The following is a 17,573-nucleotide window of genomic DNA, read 5'->3' as shown; positions in this document are numbered from 1 at the left end:
TAGAGCAACTTAATGCCTTCTTTTAGCCCTCCTGATTTCTTTCTTAAGTGTTCTCTTGCATTCCTTGTATTCCATAAGCACCTCATTTGTTCCTACCTGCCTGTACCTGCACCTCCTTTTTGCTCTTATCTCTTGAAAACTAAGGATCCTGACACTTGTTATCTTTACCTTTTATTCTGACAGGCACATAGAAGCTTTGTACTCTGAATTTTTTTTTTGAAGAGCTCGCACTTTCCAAGTACACCTTTGCCAGAGAATCAGCCTGTCCCAATCCAAACGCACAAAATGCTAGAGGAATTTGGAAGGCCAGGCAGCATCTATGGGGCGGGCGGGGAGTGCAGTCTCTAATTTAGAATGTCAACCCACAGACTAAACCTATCTTTTTGCATATTTACTTTGAAGCTAATGGCATTGTGCTCATTAGATGCAAAGTGCCCCCATACACAAACTTCTGTCATGTGCGCTGTCTCATTCCCTAATAGCAGATCAAGTCTTGCACTCTGTCTCGTTAGGACTTCTACATACTGATGAAGGAAACTTTCCTGAATACATTTCTCAACATCTATCCTATCCAACCCTTTTGCAGTATGGTAGTCCCAATCAATATATGGAAAAGTTAAAATCACCTACTATCACAATCTTTTGTTTCTTGCAACAGTCTGCATCTCTTTAACAAATTTATTCCTTTAAATTATAATAATATTTATTAATATATAATAATATTATTATAATAGTTATATTATAAATCCCTAGGACTGTTGGGTGGTCTGTAATATAGCCCAATTAACATGGTCAAACCTTTCTTATTTCTCAGTTCCACCGATAACGCCTCACTAGTCGAGTCTCCAGTTTGTCCTGACGGAGCCCTGAAGTGACATTTTCCCTGACTAGTAACGCCACCCCTCCTCCTTTAATCCCTCCCGCTCTGTCACATCTAAAACAATAGAACCCCACAATACTGAGTTGCCAATCCTGCCCCTCTTGCAACCAAGTCTCACTAATGGCAACAAAGTCATAATTGTAAATGCTAATCCATGCCCTGAGCTCATCCGCCTTTCCTACGACACTTCTTGCGTTGAAATGTACGCAGCTCAGGATACTAGTTGTACAATGCTCAACCTTTTGATTCTTGACTTTGATCTCTTACCAACATCTGCCTCCACAACCTCTCCACTAACTGTTCTGGAACTGTGGTTCCCATCACTATCAACTCTAGTTTAAACCCCACCATGCAGCATTAACAAACCTTGCTGCTAGGATATCAGTACCCCTCCAGTTCATGTGCAAACCACCCCTTCTGTACAAGTCCCACTTTCCCTGGAAGAGAGCCCAATGATCCAAAAATCTTATGTGGCCTCCCTCCTACACCAACTCCTCAGCCATGTGTTAAACTGTATAATCTTCCTAGTTCTAGCCTCACTAGCACATGGTACAGGTAGCAATCCTGAGATCACATCCCTGGAGGTCCTGCCCTCAGCTTAGCACTTAACTCCCTGAACTCCCTTTGCAGAACCTTGACACTCTTCCTACCCATATCATCAGTACGGATGTGGAACACAACCTCTGGCTGTTCACCCTCCCACTTAAGAATGCTGAGGACTCAATCCAAAATGTCCTGGACCCTGGCACCTGGGAGGCAACATACCATTTGGGAATCTCGTTCTCACCCATAGAACCTCCTGTCCATTCCTCTAACTAATGAATCCCTATCATCACAATGTTCCTCTTCTCCCTTGTATCCCTTCTGAATCACAGAGCCAGGCTCAGCACCACTTCCCCCTACCCCCCCCCCCCATATATTAAAAGAACATTATCCAAAGTGGTATATCTGTTGTTGAGGGGGGTGGCCACAGGGGTACTCTGCTCTGGCTGTTTAACCCTTTTCCCATCCTGACTGACACCCAGTTTCCTGTGTCCTACATCTTGGGTGTAATTACCTCTCTACCTGTCCTATCTATCACCCCTTTAGCCTCCAGAATGATCTGGAGTTCATCCAGTTCCAACTCCAATTCCTTAACATGGATTGTTAGAAGCTGCAGCTGGATGCACTTCTTCAGTTGCAGTCTCCAGGGATACTGTAGGTCTCCCTACCTTCCCAGATCTCACAAGTGGGGCATTCAACTCTCCTGTCTGGCATCTTTATATGTGCTCAGCTCAGACAGTAGAGAAGGGATGGAGCGAAAGAACTTTATGTAGAGCTTTGCTTTTTTTTTGCTTTCTCTGACTGAAGCCTCGAAGAGCTAAAGCCTCAAGATCACCACTAACTGTCCACTCTAAGCCTCTGGATCAGCATTCTGACTCTGTCCACTCTGATGACGGCCACTGTGTTTGCTGCTGCCTTTTAATTTGCTCTTGCTAATCAATCTCAAATGCAGATTGGTCACTGGTCAGAGCTCTATTTATGCTGCTGTAATCCAACGCTACCTTTTTCTACTTGGTCAGTGGATGTGATTGAAATCCCCTTCTCTCAAACTTCTGACGTCCGGATTGATTGCTGGTCAGAGCTCAGTTTACAGGGATAAGTTTTCTCTTGGCTTTTCTGAGGATAAGATGTACCAGAGCAATAATCAGTATTATTGAGTAGATATCAGTGTCAGCACTGCACCAGAAGAGCTTGGCTAATAGCATAGAACTCCAGTACGCAAGTCATCAGCACTTAAAGTTCATTTTGGTTGTAAGACATTTTGTGTAGATATCAAGACTTGGGACTCATAAGACTGCAGTATTTCTCTTGATGCTAATGCATTCTCCTTGATGTTTATATATGATCTCTAACACTTCTTTTGTATATGTTTACTGGGTTTTCTTTTCACCAATTTAATAAGCAGACTCGAATATAATGGCATTAGCACCTTACCCTGCTACTGATTTCAATGCCAGCACGGATCAGAACTTTCAGTGTCACCCTGTAAATCTGTACTTTATGCTCTGATCCATTCATCTGAAGTTGATTATCAATTCTCTCAGAAAGACTGCACTTTGGAAGGGAATATCACCTATTTGTGGCTTCAGAGGGGATCTGAATAGAAACATAGAAAACCTACAGCACAATACAGGCCCTTCGGCCCACAAGATTTTGCCGAACATGTCCCTACCCTAGAAATTATTAGGCTTACCTATAGCCCTCTATTTTTCTAAGCTCCATGTACCTATCCAAAAGTCTCTTAAAATACCCTATCGTATCTGCCTCCACCACCTTTTCTGGCAGCCCATTCCACGCACTCACCACTCTCTGTAAAAAAAAACAACTTACCCCTGACATCTCCTCTGTACCTACTTCCAAGCACCTTAAAACTGTGTCCTCTTGTGGCAACTATTTCAGCCCTGGGGAAAATGCCTTTGACTATCCATGACTGAGTTTGCTGATCAATGCCTCTCATCATCTTGTACACCTCTATCTGGTCACCTCTCATCCTTCATCGCTCCAAGAAAAAAGGCCGAGTTCACTCAACCTATTCTCATAAAGCATGCTCCCTAATCCAAGCAACATCCTTGTAAATCTCCTCTGCACCCTTTCTATAGCTTACATTTTAGTTGCTGTTCTGTTGAGGCTCTATCGTAATGAATTGATCTGTATGCAAGACAACCTTTTTAATGTACCTAGATATGAGACAATAATAAATTAACCTCTTTCATAAAAACATAGAAAACCTACAGCACAATACAGGCCCTTCAGCCCACAGAGTTGTGCAGAATATGTCCCTACCTTAGAAATTACTAGGCTTACCCATAGCCCTTTATTTTACTAAGCTCCATGTACCTATCTAAAGGTCTCTTAAATGACCCTATCATATCTGCCTCCACCACCATTGCTGACAGCCCATTCCATGCACTCACCACAATCTGCATAAAAAACTTACCCCTGACATCTCCTCTGTACCTACTCCCCAGCACCTTAAACCTGTGTCTTCTTGTGGCAACTATTTCAGCCCTGGGGAAAATGCCTCTGACTATCCACACGATCAATGCCACCTTTATCAGGTCACCTCTCATCCTCCATCGCTCCAAGGAGAAAAGGCCGAGTTCACTCAACCTATCCCCATAAGACATGCTCCCCAATCCAGGCAAAATTTCTCAGTAACTTATTAAATAATCTGCAAATTAGAAATACAATTAATTGTGCTTGATGAGGTAAGAAAAGATCATTATAAATCATGTATATGTTGGCTATACAAGATGTGTTAGAGGTATACAAGATAGTAAGAGGAATAGATGGAGTGGACAGACTGTGCCTCTTCCCCAGGGTACCACTGCTCAATACAAGAGGACATGGCTTTAAGGTAAGGGGTGGGAAGTTCAAGGGGGATATTAGAGGAAGGTTTTTTTACTCAGAGTGGTTGGTGCGTGGAATGCACTGCCTGAGTCAGCGGCAGAGGCAAATACACTAGTGAAATTTAAGAGACTACTAGACAGGTATATGGAGGAATTTAAGGTGGGGGGGATATATGGGAGGCAGGGTTTAAGGGTCAGCACAACCTTGTGGGCCGAAGGGCCTGTACTATGCTGTACTATTCTATGTTCTATGGCTATATATCAGATTTTCAGCTATCCTGACCAACATTGCACCCCTTTTCAAAAAGGATGACCTAGTTAACAATAGACTTGGCAGTCACAAAATTGCCTGAGCCTGCCATGCCAAAATAAAGATTGAGTTAACCTGGAATGATTTGAGGCAGGCAGCATGGATCTTAAGAGGACCAAGTTATTTTTCGTGGAACCTTTAAAGGAAATTATGAAGTGTTAAAGTAAAGGAAATGTAGTGGCAATTGCGTCTGTGAATGTTCACAGCCTTGTGTGCAGGTAGATTTTGTGATAGAGGCTGTGGCAACATGGATCAAAAATTAGTTGATTTGAAAAGGGGGGTTGACTAGAATACTTTTTATGAATGTTGAAGAGATGAACATTATTAACTACCAGTGGATCATTGCTATTTCTAGCTAATGTAAATGAAGTCATTCTTGCATATGCAATTGTTTTTTCCAAACATTAGTACCCACACTTGTATGGTACTTTAAAAAAAATCACTCAGGAAAAAGGATGAAAATGTGTTATGGTGGATTTAAATTTCATTGTAAGGCAAGGCCATGGATATTTACCAGCAGACTGATCTGATGATTAGCATCTAGTTTTAGGTAACAGCAGTTACTGCTGTTCCTTGGTGTTGGCTCAATAAATACATGGTGAGGCCTGAAGCCAACTGCTGGATTCTCCAAGGAAGATCTTTGTCCTCTAGCTGGAGACAGCAGAACTGACTGAAGTTTTGTGACATTTGGGCAGGGTTGGACAGAAGTGTAGTGATGCTGTGCTTGCTGAGTTTCCCATTGCCTCCATTGCTCACCTCATTGCGTGATCTCTGGGTTTGAAGAACAGATGGTTGCCAGGTAACCCAGAGTGACTTTGACAGCTAGGTGGGCCTTCTGGCTGATTCAATGGCTTGTCGGTTACTGCCTGATTAAACAGGATCTTGCACCTCAACCTCTTCAAGATGCAGCTTCCTGCAGAGCCTGTATAGTTTGTCCACTTCTCATGGACTCTCTACCCACTGCCCTGATGTTCTGGCTGCCAGCATTGGCAAGGAAGATGTGATGGCAGTGTATACCAGTGAGGTGTGTAGGCAGCTGGCAGATCTGAGAAGGGTAAGCAATAGGAAATATTTAAGAACCTCTGATACTCTATCAATATTGGTAGCTACCATGGCCTGTGTGTAGTTAATTGTAAAGTAGGTAATCAGGATTCAAATTCATGAGCAGAGTGGTGGATTTGAACAGGTAGGTTTCAGATGCAAAGAAATGTGACATTTTTGAAAGGAAGAAATATAAATGAACTGTTAAATGTTTAAATAGAGAAGAAGAACAGAGACACTAGGACACGGTGTACCAAATGCTGATCTTTCCCCCCCCCCCCCCCCCCGAAATAGATCTAATTTTAGCTTTTATAACTCAGGCACAAATAAATTAAAAGAATCATTAATCAAAAGAGTGGTTTAGCAGACCCTGACCTGCCCTACCCCAGTCTCCCTCTGAAGTATTGAGGTATATACTGGATCAGAACTTGACTAGTTCCAGTGATTTTGCATGGTGGAACAGTCTTAAAAGAATATGCTCAATCAAATATTTGATATCTTAACCCCCTTTAGCTTTTAAAGAAACCTTTTGTTCCTATGTGATTGTGGAGATTGGACTTAACTGAAAAATTGGCAAACTTTCCTTGCAATAGGTAACTCAATGTTTTACGTCTTTCAAATGTGACCTTACTTTTGCAAAATAGTTAACTTATAAAAGATTTTAAGTTAACATTTACAGCATATTGGTTTGTTATTTTGGATATCAGTTTGGTTTAAGGACCCTCTAGGTTTGCTATTCTCTATTCAAAACACAAATTCTGCAGAAGTACTGTCTACATCTCATTAAGAAGATACAATCTTTAGAAAACAGCTGTGTTATTATCCATTTGTAATTTTCAAAAATTTGATTAATAACTTGTATATTTGTTTTGCATTTGCAAGCCACCTCCATGAGGTCTCACAATGTAACACTAACTTCAGGCTTTTTCAGTGGTGGCTGGACACAATATGCTGGAGAAAGTCAGTAAGTCAGGCAGCATTGGATGTTGCCTGACTTGCTGAGTTCCTTCAGCATCTGCAGAATTGCTTTTCATGATTTTCAGTGGTGGGGATTGGTGGTCATTACAGGGCCATTCCATGATGTTTTTGAAGACAATTTGCACTTGATCCAAAAAGATTAATGGTAACTTATGGGGGGGATAAACAATGCACACCATTACTTAAAAGAAAATAAGTATTGGTCTGACTTCTAATATTTTTGATTATTGTGCAGAGATGATGATGATGACATTAACCTTGTGTTTCTTTTTTTTTCCAATACTTTATCTGTGTTGTTGGCTTTCTTAGCCCTTGCCATCTTTGCAGCCCTCTGCACAGCCAATCCAGTATTCTGCGACCTCTTGTCCCCAAGTTCTCCTGCCAGTCTCGCCTCCCCAGCAGTACACTATGGTACATGTTATTAGTTCTGTATGTTTAGTTTTGCCTGCGTGTGTCAATTTGCATGTTTCTCTGTGCTGTCATTAAGTCTTTCACAAACAGTATTATGGTTGAATGTGTTAAGAATACCATTGGATCAGAAGGAAGTGTTTGGGTATATAATGGCCTCTGCCATCTGCTTCCAGTGATAAACAGAAGCAGTGATAGGACCAGCAGACCTTTTCTGAGAAAGTTGGTTTCCATTTTTTTTATGCCTGTGATGTTTTAGTGGGAAAAGAGACATGAACGTCCATATCCAAATTAATTGCTGCCTTCACATGGGGGAAATGTTTATATGAAATTTAATTCTGTCTAGTTCTACAAAATTAGTAATGTTGTTTTTACCTGCTGAGATGCAATGTGGCAAAAAGGACCTGTGCTGCTTTCATCACTGCTCGTTATCACAAGCCTACAATCTCCATTAATAATCTCTTGTTCTACTAATTGATATTGCAGACCATATAAATACATCATTAATGAATCAGCATTTGCACTGCTGAAATGAATTTACCAGTAATTCTGACTTTGTAGCTGTTCAGATATGCTCTGGTTGAAATCTCACACTGTCATATTGGATAACTGTTCTGGCCATCATGGTATTTGGTCACATAGACCCTGTGTGCATTAATTACTCTGAGCTAAGCTATTCTTTGCCAGGCCTAAATTTGTAGGAATAGATTCAACATCCTGAACTGGGAAGGGGAAAAATTGACACGGCTTCCTGCCTTGGATGACAATCCTAAGTGCTGGCAACCATCAGAATAGTAATGTAAATGCAGCCCAACCCATCATTCTTTAACTTGTTACATAGAATGTAGAACTTGTAACTCCAACATCCTCTATACAGTCCTACTCAAAGACAGCCACTTGGGTGAGGTATTGTAGTATGACTTAACAGCTTCTTCAAAAGAGATATATAGTTCTACACACTTGACTTTTGTAGTGATTTTCTGTTTTTCCTTAAACATTAATGATATTTTTCAAAATCTCAATGTCATTAATCAAATTGTGCATCAAATGCATAAAAATACATTTACAGAATAGTCACATGGAAAATGTAGAATAAGTAACAAGCAACAACAAGTATAGTGATTTGCAGATATCTTTCAGCATCTTGCCACAAACCTGTGGGTTTATTATTGGGAGGACGTGCGAAACTCTGCTGAGGGACCCAGGGTATTTATTTAATACATAGCATGCCCAAGTTAAAAATAAAAGTTTATAAGTTACAATTTCATGGGAATTAACAAGTTGATTCCTAATAAAACAGACGTATGCTGTTTAGAATGCAAACATTTATACATTATTGGCATATCCCAAATTAGAATCTGAAACTGCCTCTCAAACTAATTTGCTGTGCCTGTGCTCTAAATTCAGTAAATAGCAATCAGGTGACCCAGATATAGTAGTCAGGTGATGGTACTATTGTTTGTTTAATATGATCTCATTCAGTCACTGAAGTTCTAATCAGATTGCCGGATGAGTAAAAGTAAACCCTGATGAACCACTCACAGGTGATATCTGTCTAAAATAAAAATAAACCTTTATTTTTAATATCATTTAATCCAAATCAGAAAGATGGGTTATGAGTTGTGAAACTGTTGTACACAGAACTGGGTTAGTCAGTAGCCTCTCACTTTACAACCTAGATCGGAGTTCAGATCCAGGCCACACTAATGGGTTTAAAAGAATCTTTTCTTTTACGTGAAATGACTGAGCTGTCTTTATCTTGCCTGCATATCAACCCTAATGCAGTACCAAAATATAATTTTGATTGGGCATAATGGTGGTTATTGTGTCGAAAAGAAAATAATGTAGGATGCATTGCCCATGAAACATGGTTGTATGGTGACCAAATTAAAAACTTCAAGCAACTTTGCATTGAGTGTAGGAGTGAGAAGTTATGTTGTCATTGTATATGACATTGTGGCGGCAGCTGGAATATTGCCTCCAGTTTTGGTTACCCTATTACAGAAAGGATGCCATTAAACTGGAGAGTAAAGAAGATTTGCTTGAATGTTGCCAGGACTCCAGGGCCTGAGTTATAGGAAGAGATTGGGCAGACTAGGACTTAATTCCTTGGTGTCTTGGAGACTCAGGGGTGACCCTATCAGAGTGTAAAAAATGATGAGGACCATAGATAGAGTGAATACACATGGTCTTTTTCCAGGGGAAAGGAAATCCATGGACATAGGTTAAAGGCAAGAGGGAAAGTCTTAATAGGAACCTAAATTACAGCATTTTCACCCAGAAGGTGATGAATATATGGAACAAGCTGCCAGTGACGCAGGTACAATAACAACATTTAAAAGACAGGCACATAGTTGGTAGGTTTAGAGCAGGAGTTCCCAGCTTTTTTTATGCCACAGACCAGTAACATTAAGCAAGGCGCCCAGCATGAACAAATTGGGTTGAAGGGTCTGTTCCTAAGATGTGGCCATCATTGGTAAGAGCAGTGAATGTAGTGGAATTGGGTTTTCAAAAAGAATTTGTTAGGATGCTGCACAAAAACAGTTGTTACTTAAAATATGCACTCAAATTATTTGAAATAATTTTATTATTATGGATAGAGTATTGGCCAAAGGGTAAAAAACCATAGGGGAAACAAAGTTTTTGTTTCCCCTAAGTTAAAAGTCATGTGCTGCAAGAATCATTACTGGGAAATATAGCAAAATGAATAGCAACACAGTATAAGTGAAGTGTTAAGGAACTAGTAAATTTTGGTGGACACAGAACTCGAAGTACTGGTATGAGAAATACAGAAAAGTAACATGCAGGTGCACCAAGTAATAAAAATGTGAATACAGTGGATTCCGGTTAATTGGGATACATTGGGACCAGTACATTTTGGCTCGAGCAATGTGGCTGTCCCAGTTAGCCGAAGTTTCATGAAAATCATTAAAAAGGTATTTTTTTAAAAAAGACAAACAACTGAGTAAAAAAATTGTGTACTTAAATAAAATACAGAACAAATTAGGAAACTACCAATAACTCTCTGCGTAAAAAAAAATAAAAAATAAAAAAAAACTTACCCCTAACATCTCTTCTGTACCTACTTCCAAGCACCTTAAAACTATACCCTCTTGTGCTAGCCATTTCAGCCCTGAGAAAAAGCCTCTGACTATCCACACGATCAATGCCTCTCATCATCTTAAACACCTCTATCAGGTCACCTCTCCTCCTCCATCGCTCCAAGGAAAAAAGGCCGAGTTCACTCAGCCTATTCTCATAAGGCATGCTCCCCAATCCAGGTAACATCTTTGTAAATCTCCCCTGCACCCTTTCTATGGCTTCCACGTCCTTCCTGTAGTGAGGCAATCAGAACTGAGCGCATACTCCAAGTGGGGTCTGACCAAGGTCCTAGATAGCTGCAACATTACCTCTCAGCTCTTAAACTCATTCCCACGATTGATAAAGGCCAATGCATTGTATGCCTTCTTAACCACAGAGTCAACCTGCATAGCAGCTTTGAGTGTCCTATGGACTCAGACCCCAAGATCCCTTTGATTCTCCAGACTGCCAAGAATCTTACCGTTAATGTTATATTCTGCCATCATATTTGACCTACAAAAATGAACCACCTCACACTTATCTGGGTTGAACTCCATCTCCCACTTCTCAGCCCAGTTTTGCATCCTATCAATGTCCTGCTGTAACCTGACAGCCCTCCACACTATCCACAACACCTCCAACCTTTGTGTCATCAGCAAATTTACTAACCTATCCCTCCACTTCCTCATCCAGGTCATTTCTAAAAATCATGAAGAGTAGGGGTCCCGGAACAGATCCCTGAGGCATACCTCTGGTTACTGACCTCCATGCAGAATATGACCCGTCTACAACCACTCTTTGCCTTCTGTGGACAAGCCAGTTCTGGATCCACAAAGCAATGTCCCCTTGGATCCCATGCCTCCTTACTTTCTCAGTAAGCCTTGTATGGGGTACCTTGTCAAATTCCTTGCTGAAGTCGATTTACACTACATCTATTGCTCTACCTTAATGTGCTTAGTCACAACCTCAAAAAATTCAATCAGGCTCGTAAGGCACAACCTGCCTTTCACAAAGCCATGCTGACGATTCCTAATCATACACCTCTCCAAATATTCATAAATCCTGCCTCTCAGGATCTTCTCCATCAGCTTACCAACCACTGAAGTAAGACTCACTGGTCTATAATTTCTTGGGCTATCTCTACTTCCCTTCTTGAATAAGGGAAAAACATATGCAAACCTCCAATCCTCCGGAACCTCTCCCGTCCTCATTGATGCAAAGATCATCATCAGAGGCTCAGCAATCTCCTCTCTTACTTCCCACAGTAGCCTGGGGTACATCCTGTTCGGTCCCAGTGACTTATCCAACTTGATGCTTTCCAAAGACTCCAGCACATCCTCTCTTAATATCTATGTGCTCAAGCTTTTCGGTCTGCTGCAAGTTATCCCTACAATCACCAAGATCCTTTTTCCATAGTGAATACTGAAGCAAAGTATTAATTAAATACCTCTGCTATCTCCTCTGGTTCCATACACACTTTTCCACTGTCACACTTGATTGGTCCTATTCTCTTACACCTTATCCTCTTACTCTTCACATACTTGTAGAATGCCTTGGGGTTTTCCTTAATCCTGTCCACCAAACCTTCTCATGGCCCCTTCTGGCTCTCCTAATTTCATTCTTAAGCTCCTTCCTGCTGGCCTTATAATCTCCTAGATCTCTATCGATAATTACCTTTTTTTTTAACCTTTCGTAAGTTCTTCTTTTCTTCTTGACTAGATTTACAACAGCCTTTGTAGCGGTTCCTGTACTCTACCATCCTTTCCCTGTCTCATTGGAACGTACCTATGCAGAACCCCACTCAAGTATCCCCTGAACATTTGCCACATTTCTTCCCTACATTTCTCTGAGGACATCTGTTTCCAATTTATGCTTCCAAGTTTTTGCCTGATAGCTTCATATTTCTCCTTACTTTAGATGACTGCATCCTCCAAATCCTCATTTTCGTTACATCATTCAGGATGATTGTCGATGCCTTAATTCTTTATAGTTCTAACGTGTTGAAGTAGTGAAATTGTTTCATTTTCATTCCAGTCTGTTTCTGGAATATCCAAGCCTGAAGGCTTGAAACCACAATGAACAAAATAGTTCTGAATTGTCTTAATGCTTGTTTCTCACCAAGTATCAATGTCAAAAATCACTGTGTTTTGAATACATAAACACACAACTGACACTATTTTAAAACTGTTCACTCTAATCACAGTGTAGTGTCTATGGCTGTTCATCAACAGTCTCCTGTCCCAATTGGGCAGCATAGTATTCCAAATAAATGGAGGGAATCCAGGTTATTCTCTCAATTATTGTTATTTTTGTGTTGTCCCAAATGAGCAGTTGCTCCAATTAACCAATGGCCCAATTAATCGGAAACCACTGTATTATGCTGGCCATTATTGCAAAAGCCTTTGGATGCAAATATAAAGAAATCTGCTTTATCATAGAGTAGGTCTGGAGTACAAATGTATAGATTTGGCCTGTGTACCCGAGGAAGGATGCTTGCCTTGGAAATGTATGGGTTAAATTTACTAAATTGGTTTCTAGGATGAGAAAACTGTCCAATAATGAGAGAGTAGGTGAGTAGAATTGCACTGATTAGAATTTAGAAAAATAAGAGGTGATCTAATCAAAAATTGTAAGTTGAGACACTGTTTCCCAAGTTTGGAGTGTCTCCAACTGTGGCGTAATTTTAGAATAAGAGAAACTGACCAGTTAGGACTGAAGTCCAGAGAAATTTCTTTGCCAAGTTTCACAATTCTATGAGTATTCTTTACCATAAAGGGCTATAATTACTTCATTGTTGAGTATGTTCAAGGCTAAGTGATAGCAGTTTGAACACCAGGAATAAAGGGATAATGGGATAAGATGGAATATGAGCTTGAGATGCAGGATGACTGCAACTCTTTTGAATCGGAGTACAGATGTGAAGGGCCCTTTGACCTACTCCCTATATTTTTTTCCTCACTCTTACTCCATCCAGTTATATTTTCTTTCTCCAGGGATACTTGATGCCAATATTAGGTGTTGTCCACAGCATCACAAAGAGGAGGGAACTGATGATGAATTTGCCATGCTAATGTGCATGTTTAAATGTAGATTAAATTATCAGCACCACCATTTTTTGTTAATTTGTATACCTGTAGATAATTTCTCAAGGAATACTATTAATTGCATAAAAAGGTACATGGAAAGTTCTTGTAACATGGGAGTTGATTCTTCAAGATAACATAAATTGGACAGGAATGAGTCTGATGTGAAATGATTTTGGCAATTTCTTTCTTCCAGCTTCTACAACAAAAATTGTCCTTGTGTTTCTCTTGCTCCCAGAGACCATAGTAAACCTGATGTGGGAACAAAGTGTATTACACTTAGGTGAGCAGTTTTGAGATTGCAGTGAAGTTCAAGGAGAGTTCCTCTGCTTCTAATCAGGCTAAAGCAAACAAGGTCTAAACTCTTATTATTGCCCTCCCTCATACTGGTAAGCAAGGAAAAGTTCATGAGTGTGCAATGCTCGCATTCAGATGAGAATTCTTAATAGCTTGCAGAGAATATCTAATGTTGCAATCAGCACTTTGCCAGAGTGTGCAACTGCATCACTTATTAACAAACACTTCATGAAGAGTACAGCTTTAACTTGCATATAATCACTCTTCAAATTTGGTAGCAATAGTTTGAGGCATAGGTGTAATCCTCTAGCATAGGTAGAATGAGGCCTAAAGGACAACAGTATAAAACTACATTGGGTCTCCTTGAGATAAGGGTTAATGGTGTAGTATTACTGGGCTCCCTTCAGACAACTGCACTGTTGGGACATTTAATAACACAAAGACTGCAGTCTATATCAACATAATTACCATGGCACAGGAGCAGAATTAGGCTGCTTGGCCCATCAAGTCTGCTCCGCCATTAGATCATGACTGATTATTATCTGTCTCATCCCCTTTCTCCTGCATTCCTGAAACCTTTGATGCCCTTACTAATCAAGAACCTATCAACCTCCGCTTTAAATACCCCAGTGACTTGGCCTCCACAGCCATCTGTGGCAATTAATTCATCAGATTTACCACCCTCTGGCTAAAGAAACTCCTCTTCATCTCTGGGATGTTCTATTTTGAGGTTTGCACTCTGGTCCTAGACTCTCCCACAATTGGAAATGTCCTCTTCACAACTACTTTCTCTAGGCCTTTCAATATTCAGAATGTTTCAAGTTCAGGTTTAATTGTCATTCAACGACACACAAATACCTATGAATACAGCCGAACCAGACAGCATTTACTCCAGGGCCAAGGTACAAAACACAGTGCCAACAGTCATGCATATACAATCATAGAAAACTGCAACACAGAAAGAGGCCCTTTGCCCCATCTGGTCATGCCAAACCATTCAAGCTGCCTAGTCACATCGACTTGCACCCAACCCATAGCCCTCCATACTTCTACCACCAATATACCTATCCAAACTTCTCTGAAATGTTGAAATCTACCCCACATCTACCACTTGCACAGGCAGCTTGTTGCACACACTCACCACACTCTCGGTGACGATTTCCCTTATGTTCCCCTTAAACATTTCAAGTCTTATCCTTAATCCATGACCTCTCGTTGTAGTCTCACCCAATCTTAGTGTAAAAAGCCTGCTTGCATTTACCCTATCTCTGCCCCTCATAATTTTGTGTAGCTCCATCAAATCTACGCTCAGTCTTCTGCTTTCTGGGGAATAAAGTTCTAACTTATTCAATCTTTTCTTATAACTCAGGTCCTTTGGTCCTTCAGTCCTTGCAACATCCTTGTAATTTTTCTCTGTACTCTTTCAGTAAGATTTAAACCTTTCTTGTAAGTACGTGACCAAAACTGCACACAATACTCCAAATTAGGCCTCACCAGCATGTTATACAACTTTAAACATAACATCCGAACTCCTGTACTCAATACTTGAGGCCAATGTGCCAAAAACTTTCCTTGTAACCCTTTCTAATCGTGACACCACTTCCAGTGAATTATGGATCTGTATTCCCAGATCCATTTGTTTTGCAGCACCCCTCAGTGCCCTACCTCTCACTATTTAAGACCTATCCTGGGTGGTCCTCCCAACTGTACTCAGTACTTTGATCTGTGAAGGCCAATATGTCAAAAGCTTTCTTTATGACCTTATCTCCTGATATACCACGTTCAATGAATTCTGGACCTGTATTTCCATATCCCTTTGTTCTACTGGACTCCTCAGTGCCCTACCACTCACTGTGCAAGACCTGCCCTTGTTGGTCCTTCCAAAGTGCAACACCTCACACGTGTCTCTGCATTAAATTTCATCTGCTATATTCAGCCAATTTTTCCAGCTGGTCCAGATCCTGCTACAAGCCCTGATAGCTTTCCTCACTGTGCACTACACCTCCAATCTTGGTGTCATCCACAGATTTGCTGATCATCCAGATCATGGATACAGATGGCAATCAACAAAAGACCCAGCACTGGTCCTTGTGGCACACCACTAATCACAGGTCTCCAGTCTGAGAGGCAACCTACTACCAACCTCTGGCTTCTCCCACAAAGCCAATATCTAATCCAATTTACTACATCGTTCTGAATGCTGAGCCTTCTTGACCAACCTTCCATGCAGGACATTGTCAGGTGCCTTGGTGAAGTCCACATCGACAACATCCACTACCTTGCCTTCATCAACTTTCCTTGTAATTTACTCAAAAGATCTATTAGATTGGTTAGACATGACCTAATATGCACAAAGCCATGCTGACTATCCATAATCAGTCGCTGTCTATTCAAATACTCGTATATCTGGTCCCTTAGAATACCTTCCAATAACTTTCCCACTATTGATTTCAGGCTTACTGACCTATAATTTCCTGGTTTATTCTTGGAGTTTTTCTTGAACAATATTAGCTCTCCTCCAATCCTCCGGTACTTCACCTGTTGCTAAGGATGATTTAAGTACCTCAGGTGCCCCTGCAATTTCTGCACTTGCCTCCCATGGGGTGGAAGAGAATACCTTGTCAGGCACTGAGATTTATCCACCCTAATTTGCCTTAAGACAGCAAACACCTCTTCCATGGTAATCTGTATTGGGTTCACAACCTCACTGTTGCTTTGCCTCACTTCTATGGAATACAGATGCAAAAATTCCATTTTAGATCTTTACCTTTTCTTTTGGTTCCACGCATAGATTACCATTTTGATCTTCTAGTGGACCAACTTTGTTCTTTGCAATCCTTTTGCTCTTAATATATCTTCAGAAGCCCTTGTGATTCTCCCTCACCTTGTCTGCTTGTCTCCTGATTTCTTTTAAGTGTTCTCTTGCATTTCTTACCTCCAAAGTGGAGAAACTGTCGCTGCTTGGCCTTAACACTACTGTGTGTTGCTGGATTCTGGATTTCTTAACAGAGAGACCACAGTCAGTCCATGTTGGCAGGAACATCTCTGACTCAATCACACTGAGCACTGGATCCCCACAAGGCTGTGTGCTTAGCCCATTGCTGTTTACACTGCAAGGAGAACCTGATCATTAAATTTGCTGATGATACCGCAGTGGTGAGGCTCATCAGCAAAAAAGATGAAACAATGTACAGAGAGGAGGTCAAACACCTGGAGAGCTGGTGCAGTGACAACAACTTGATGCTTAATGTCATCAAAACCAAGGAGGTTATCGTCAATTTCAGACGGTCTCAGCCTGAACACACACCCCTCAACATCAACGGCTCCACAGTGGAGAGAGTGGCAAACATCAAGTTCCTTGGGGTGCAGATCTCGGGTAATCTCACCTGGTCCAGGAACACCACTGGGATTGGGAAACGAGCCCAACAGAGATTGCACCTTCTGAGGAAGCTTAAACAAGCATCACTCCCCACTAACATCTTAACTACATTCTACAGAGGTGTGGTTGAGAGTGTGCTGACCTTTTGCATCACAACCTGGTACTCCAGCTGCAGTGCTGCCGACAAAAAAGCCTTGCAGAGGGTGGTTAGGGGAGCAGAGAAGGTTTATCGGTGTCTCCCTACCTTCTGTCCAAGACCCCTTTCAGAGTCGATGCCTCCAGAAGACACAGTACATCATTAAAGACCCCTCACACCCTCTCCATGAGCTGTTTGTTCTTCTGCCATCAGGTAAACATTACAGGAGCATCAAAACTGAAACCACAAGGCTACTAAACAGCTTCCTCCCGCAGGCAGTCAGACTGCTAAATAGCTGCTCTACCTGACTCTGCTTTGGACACTTTTAACTTGCACTGGACACTTCTAACTTGTTTTTAACTGTATTGTTATGTTTATTATTTAGTGTTGCGTTTGTTATGTTATGATTGCACTGCTCCTGGGAAACGCTGTCTCAGAGCTGAGCTGCAGAGCTGATGTACGGTTAGAATGACAATAAGGTTTTTGAATCTTGAATCTTGAAATACCTCATTTATTCCTACCTGCTATGCACCTCCTTTTTTTCCTTAATCAGGGCCTCAATATCTCTCAAACCAAGGTTCCCTAAAC

At 41.1% G+C, this 17,573-nt stretch overlaps 1 protein-coding gene across 6 annotated transcripts in view; it reads left to right on the top strand.

Moving 5' to 3' along the window:
• LOC132384710 (R3H domain-containing protein 2) overlaps positions 1-17,573 on the top strand; it is a 302,458-nt gene that overhangs the window by 215,729 nt on the left and 69,156 nt on the right. For 4 of the 6 annotated variants that reach the window (XM_059956097.1, XM_059956094.1, XM_059956095.1 and 1 more), the window contains one exon: positions 6,911-7,012. The exons of the other annotated variants lie outside the window; for them this stretch is intronic. In XM_059956097.1, the coding sequence (XP_059812080.1) occupies positions 6,911-7,012 (102 nt within the window). The remainder of the gene's footprint in view (positions 1-6,910; positions 7,013-17,573) is intronic. 6 annotated transcript variants of the gene reach the window in all.

Source organism: Hypanus sabinus, chromosome X1, assembly GCF_030144855.1.
Source record: "Hypanus sabinus isolate sHypSab1 chromosome X1, sHypSab1.hap1, whole genome shotgun sequence".
NCBI lineage: Eukaryota > Metazoa > Chordata > Chondrichthyes > Myliobatiformes > Dasyatidae > Hypanus > Hypanus sabinus.
Note: the sequence above shows the minus strand (reverse complement) of the source record. Positions and strands in the feature narration are given on the sequence as shown.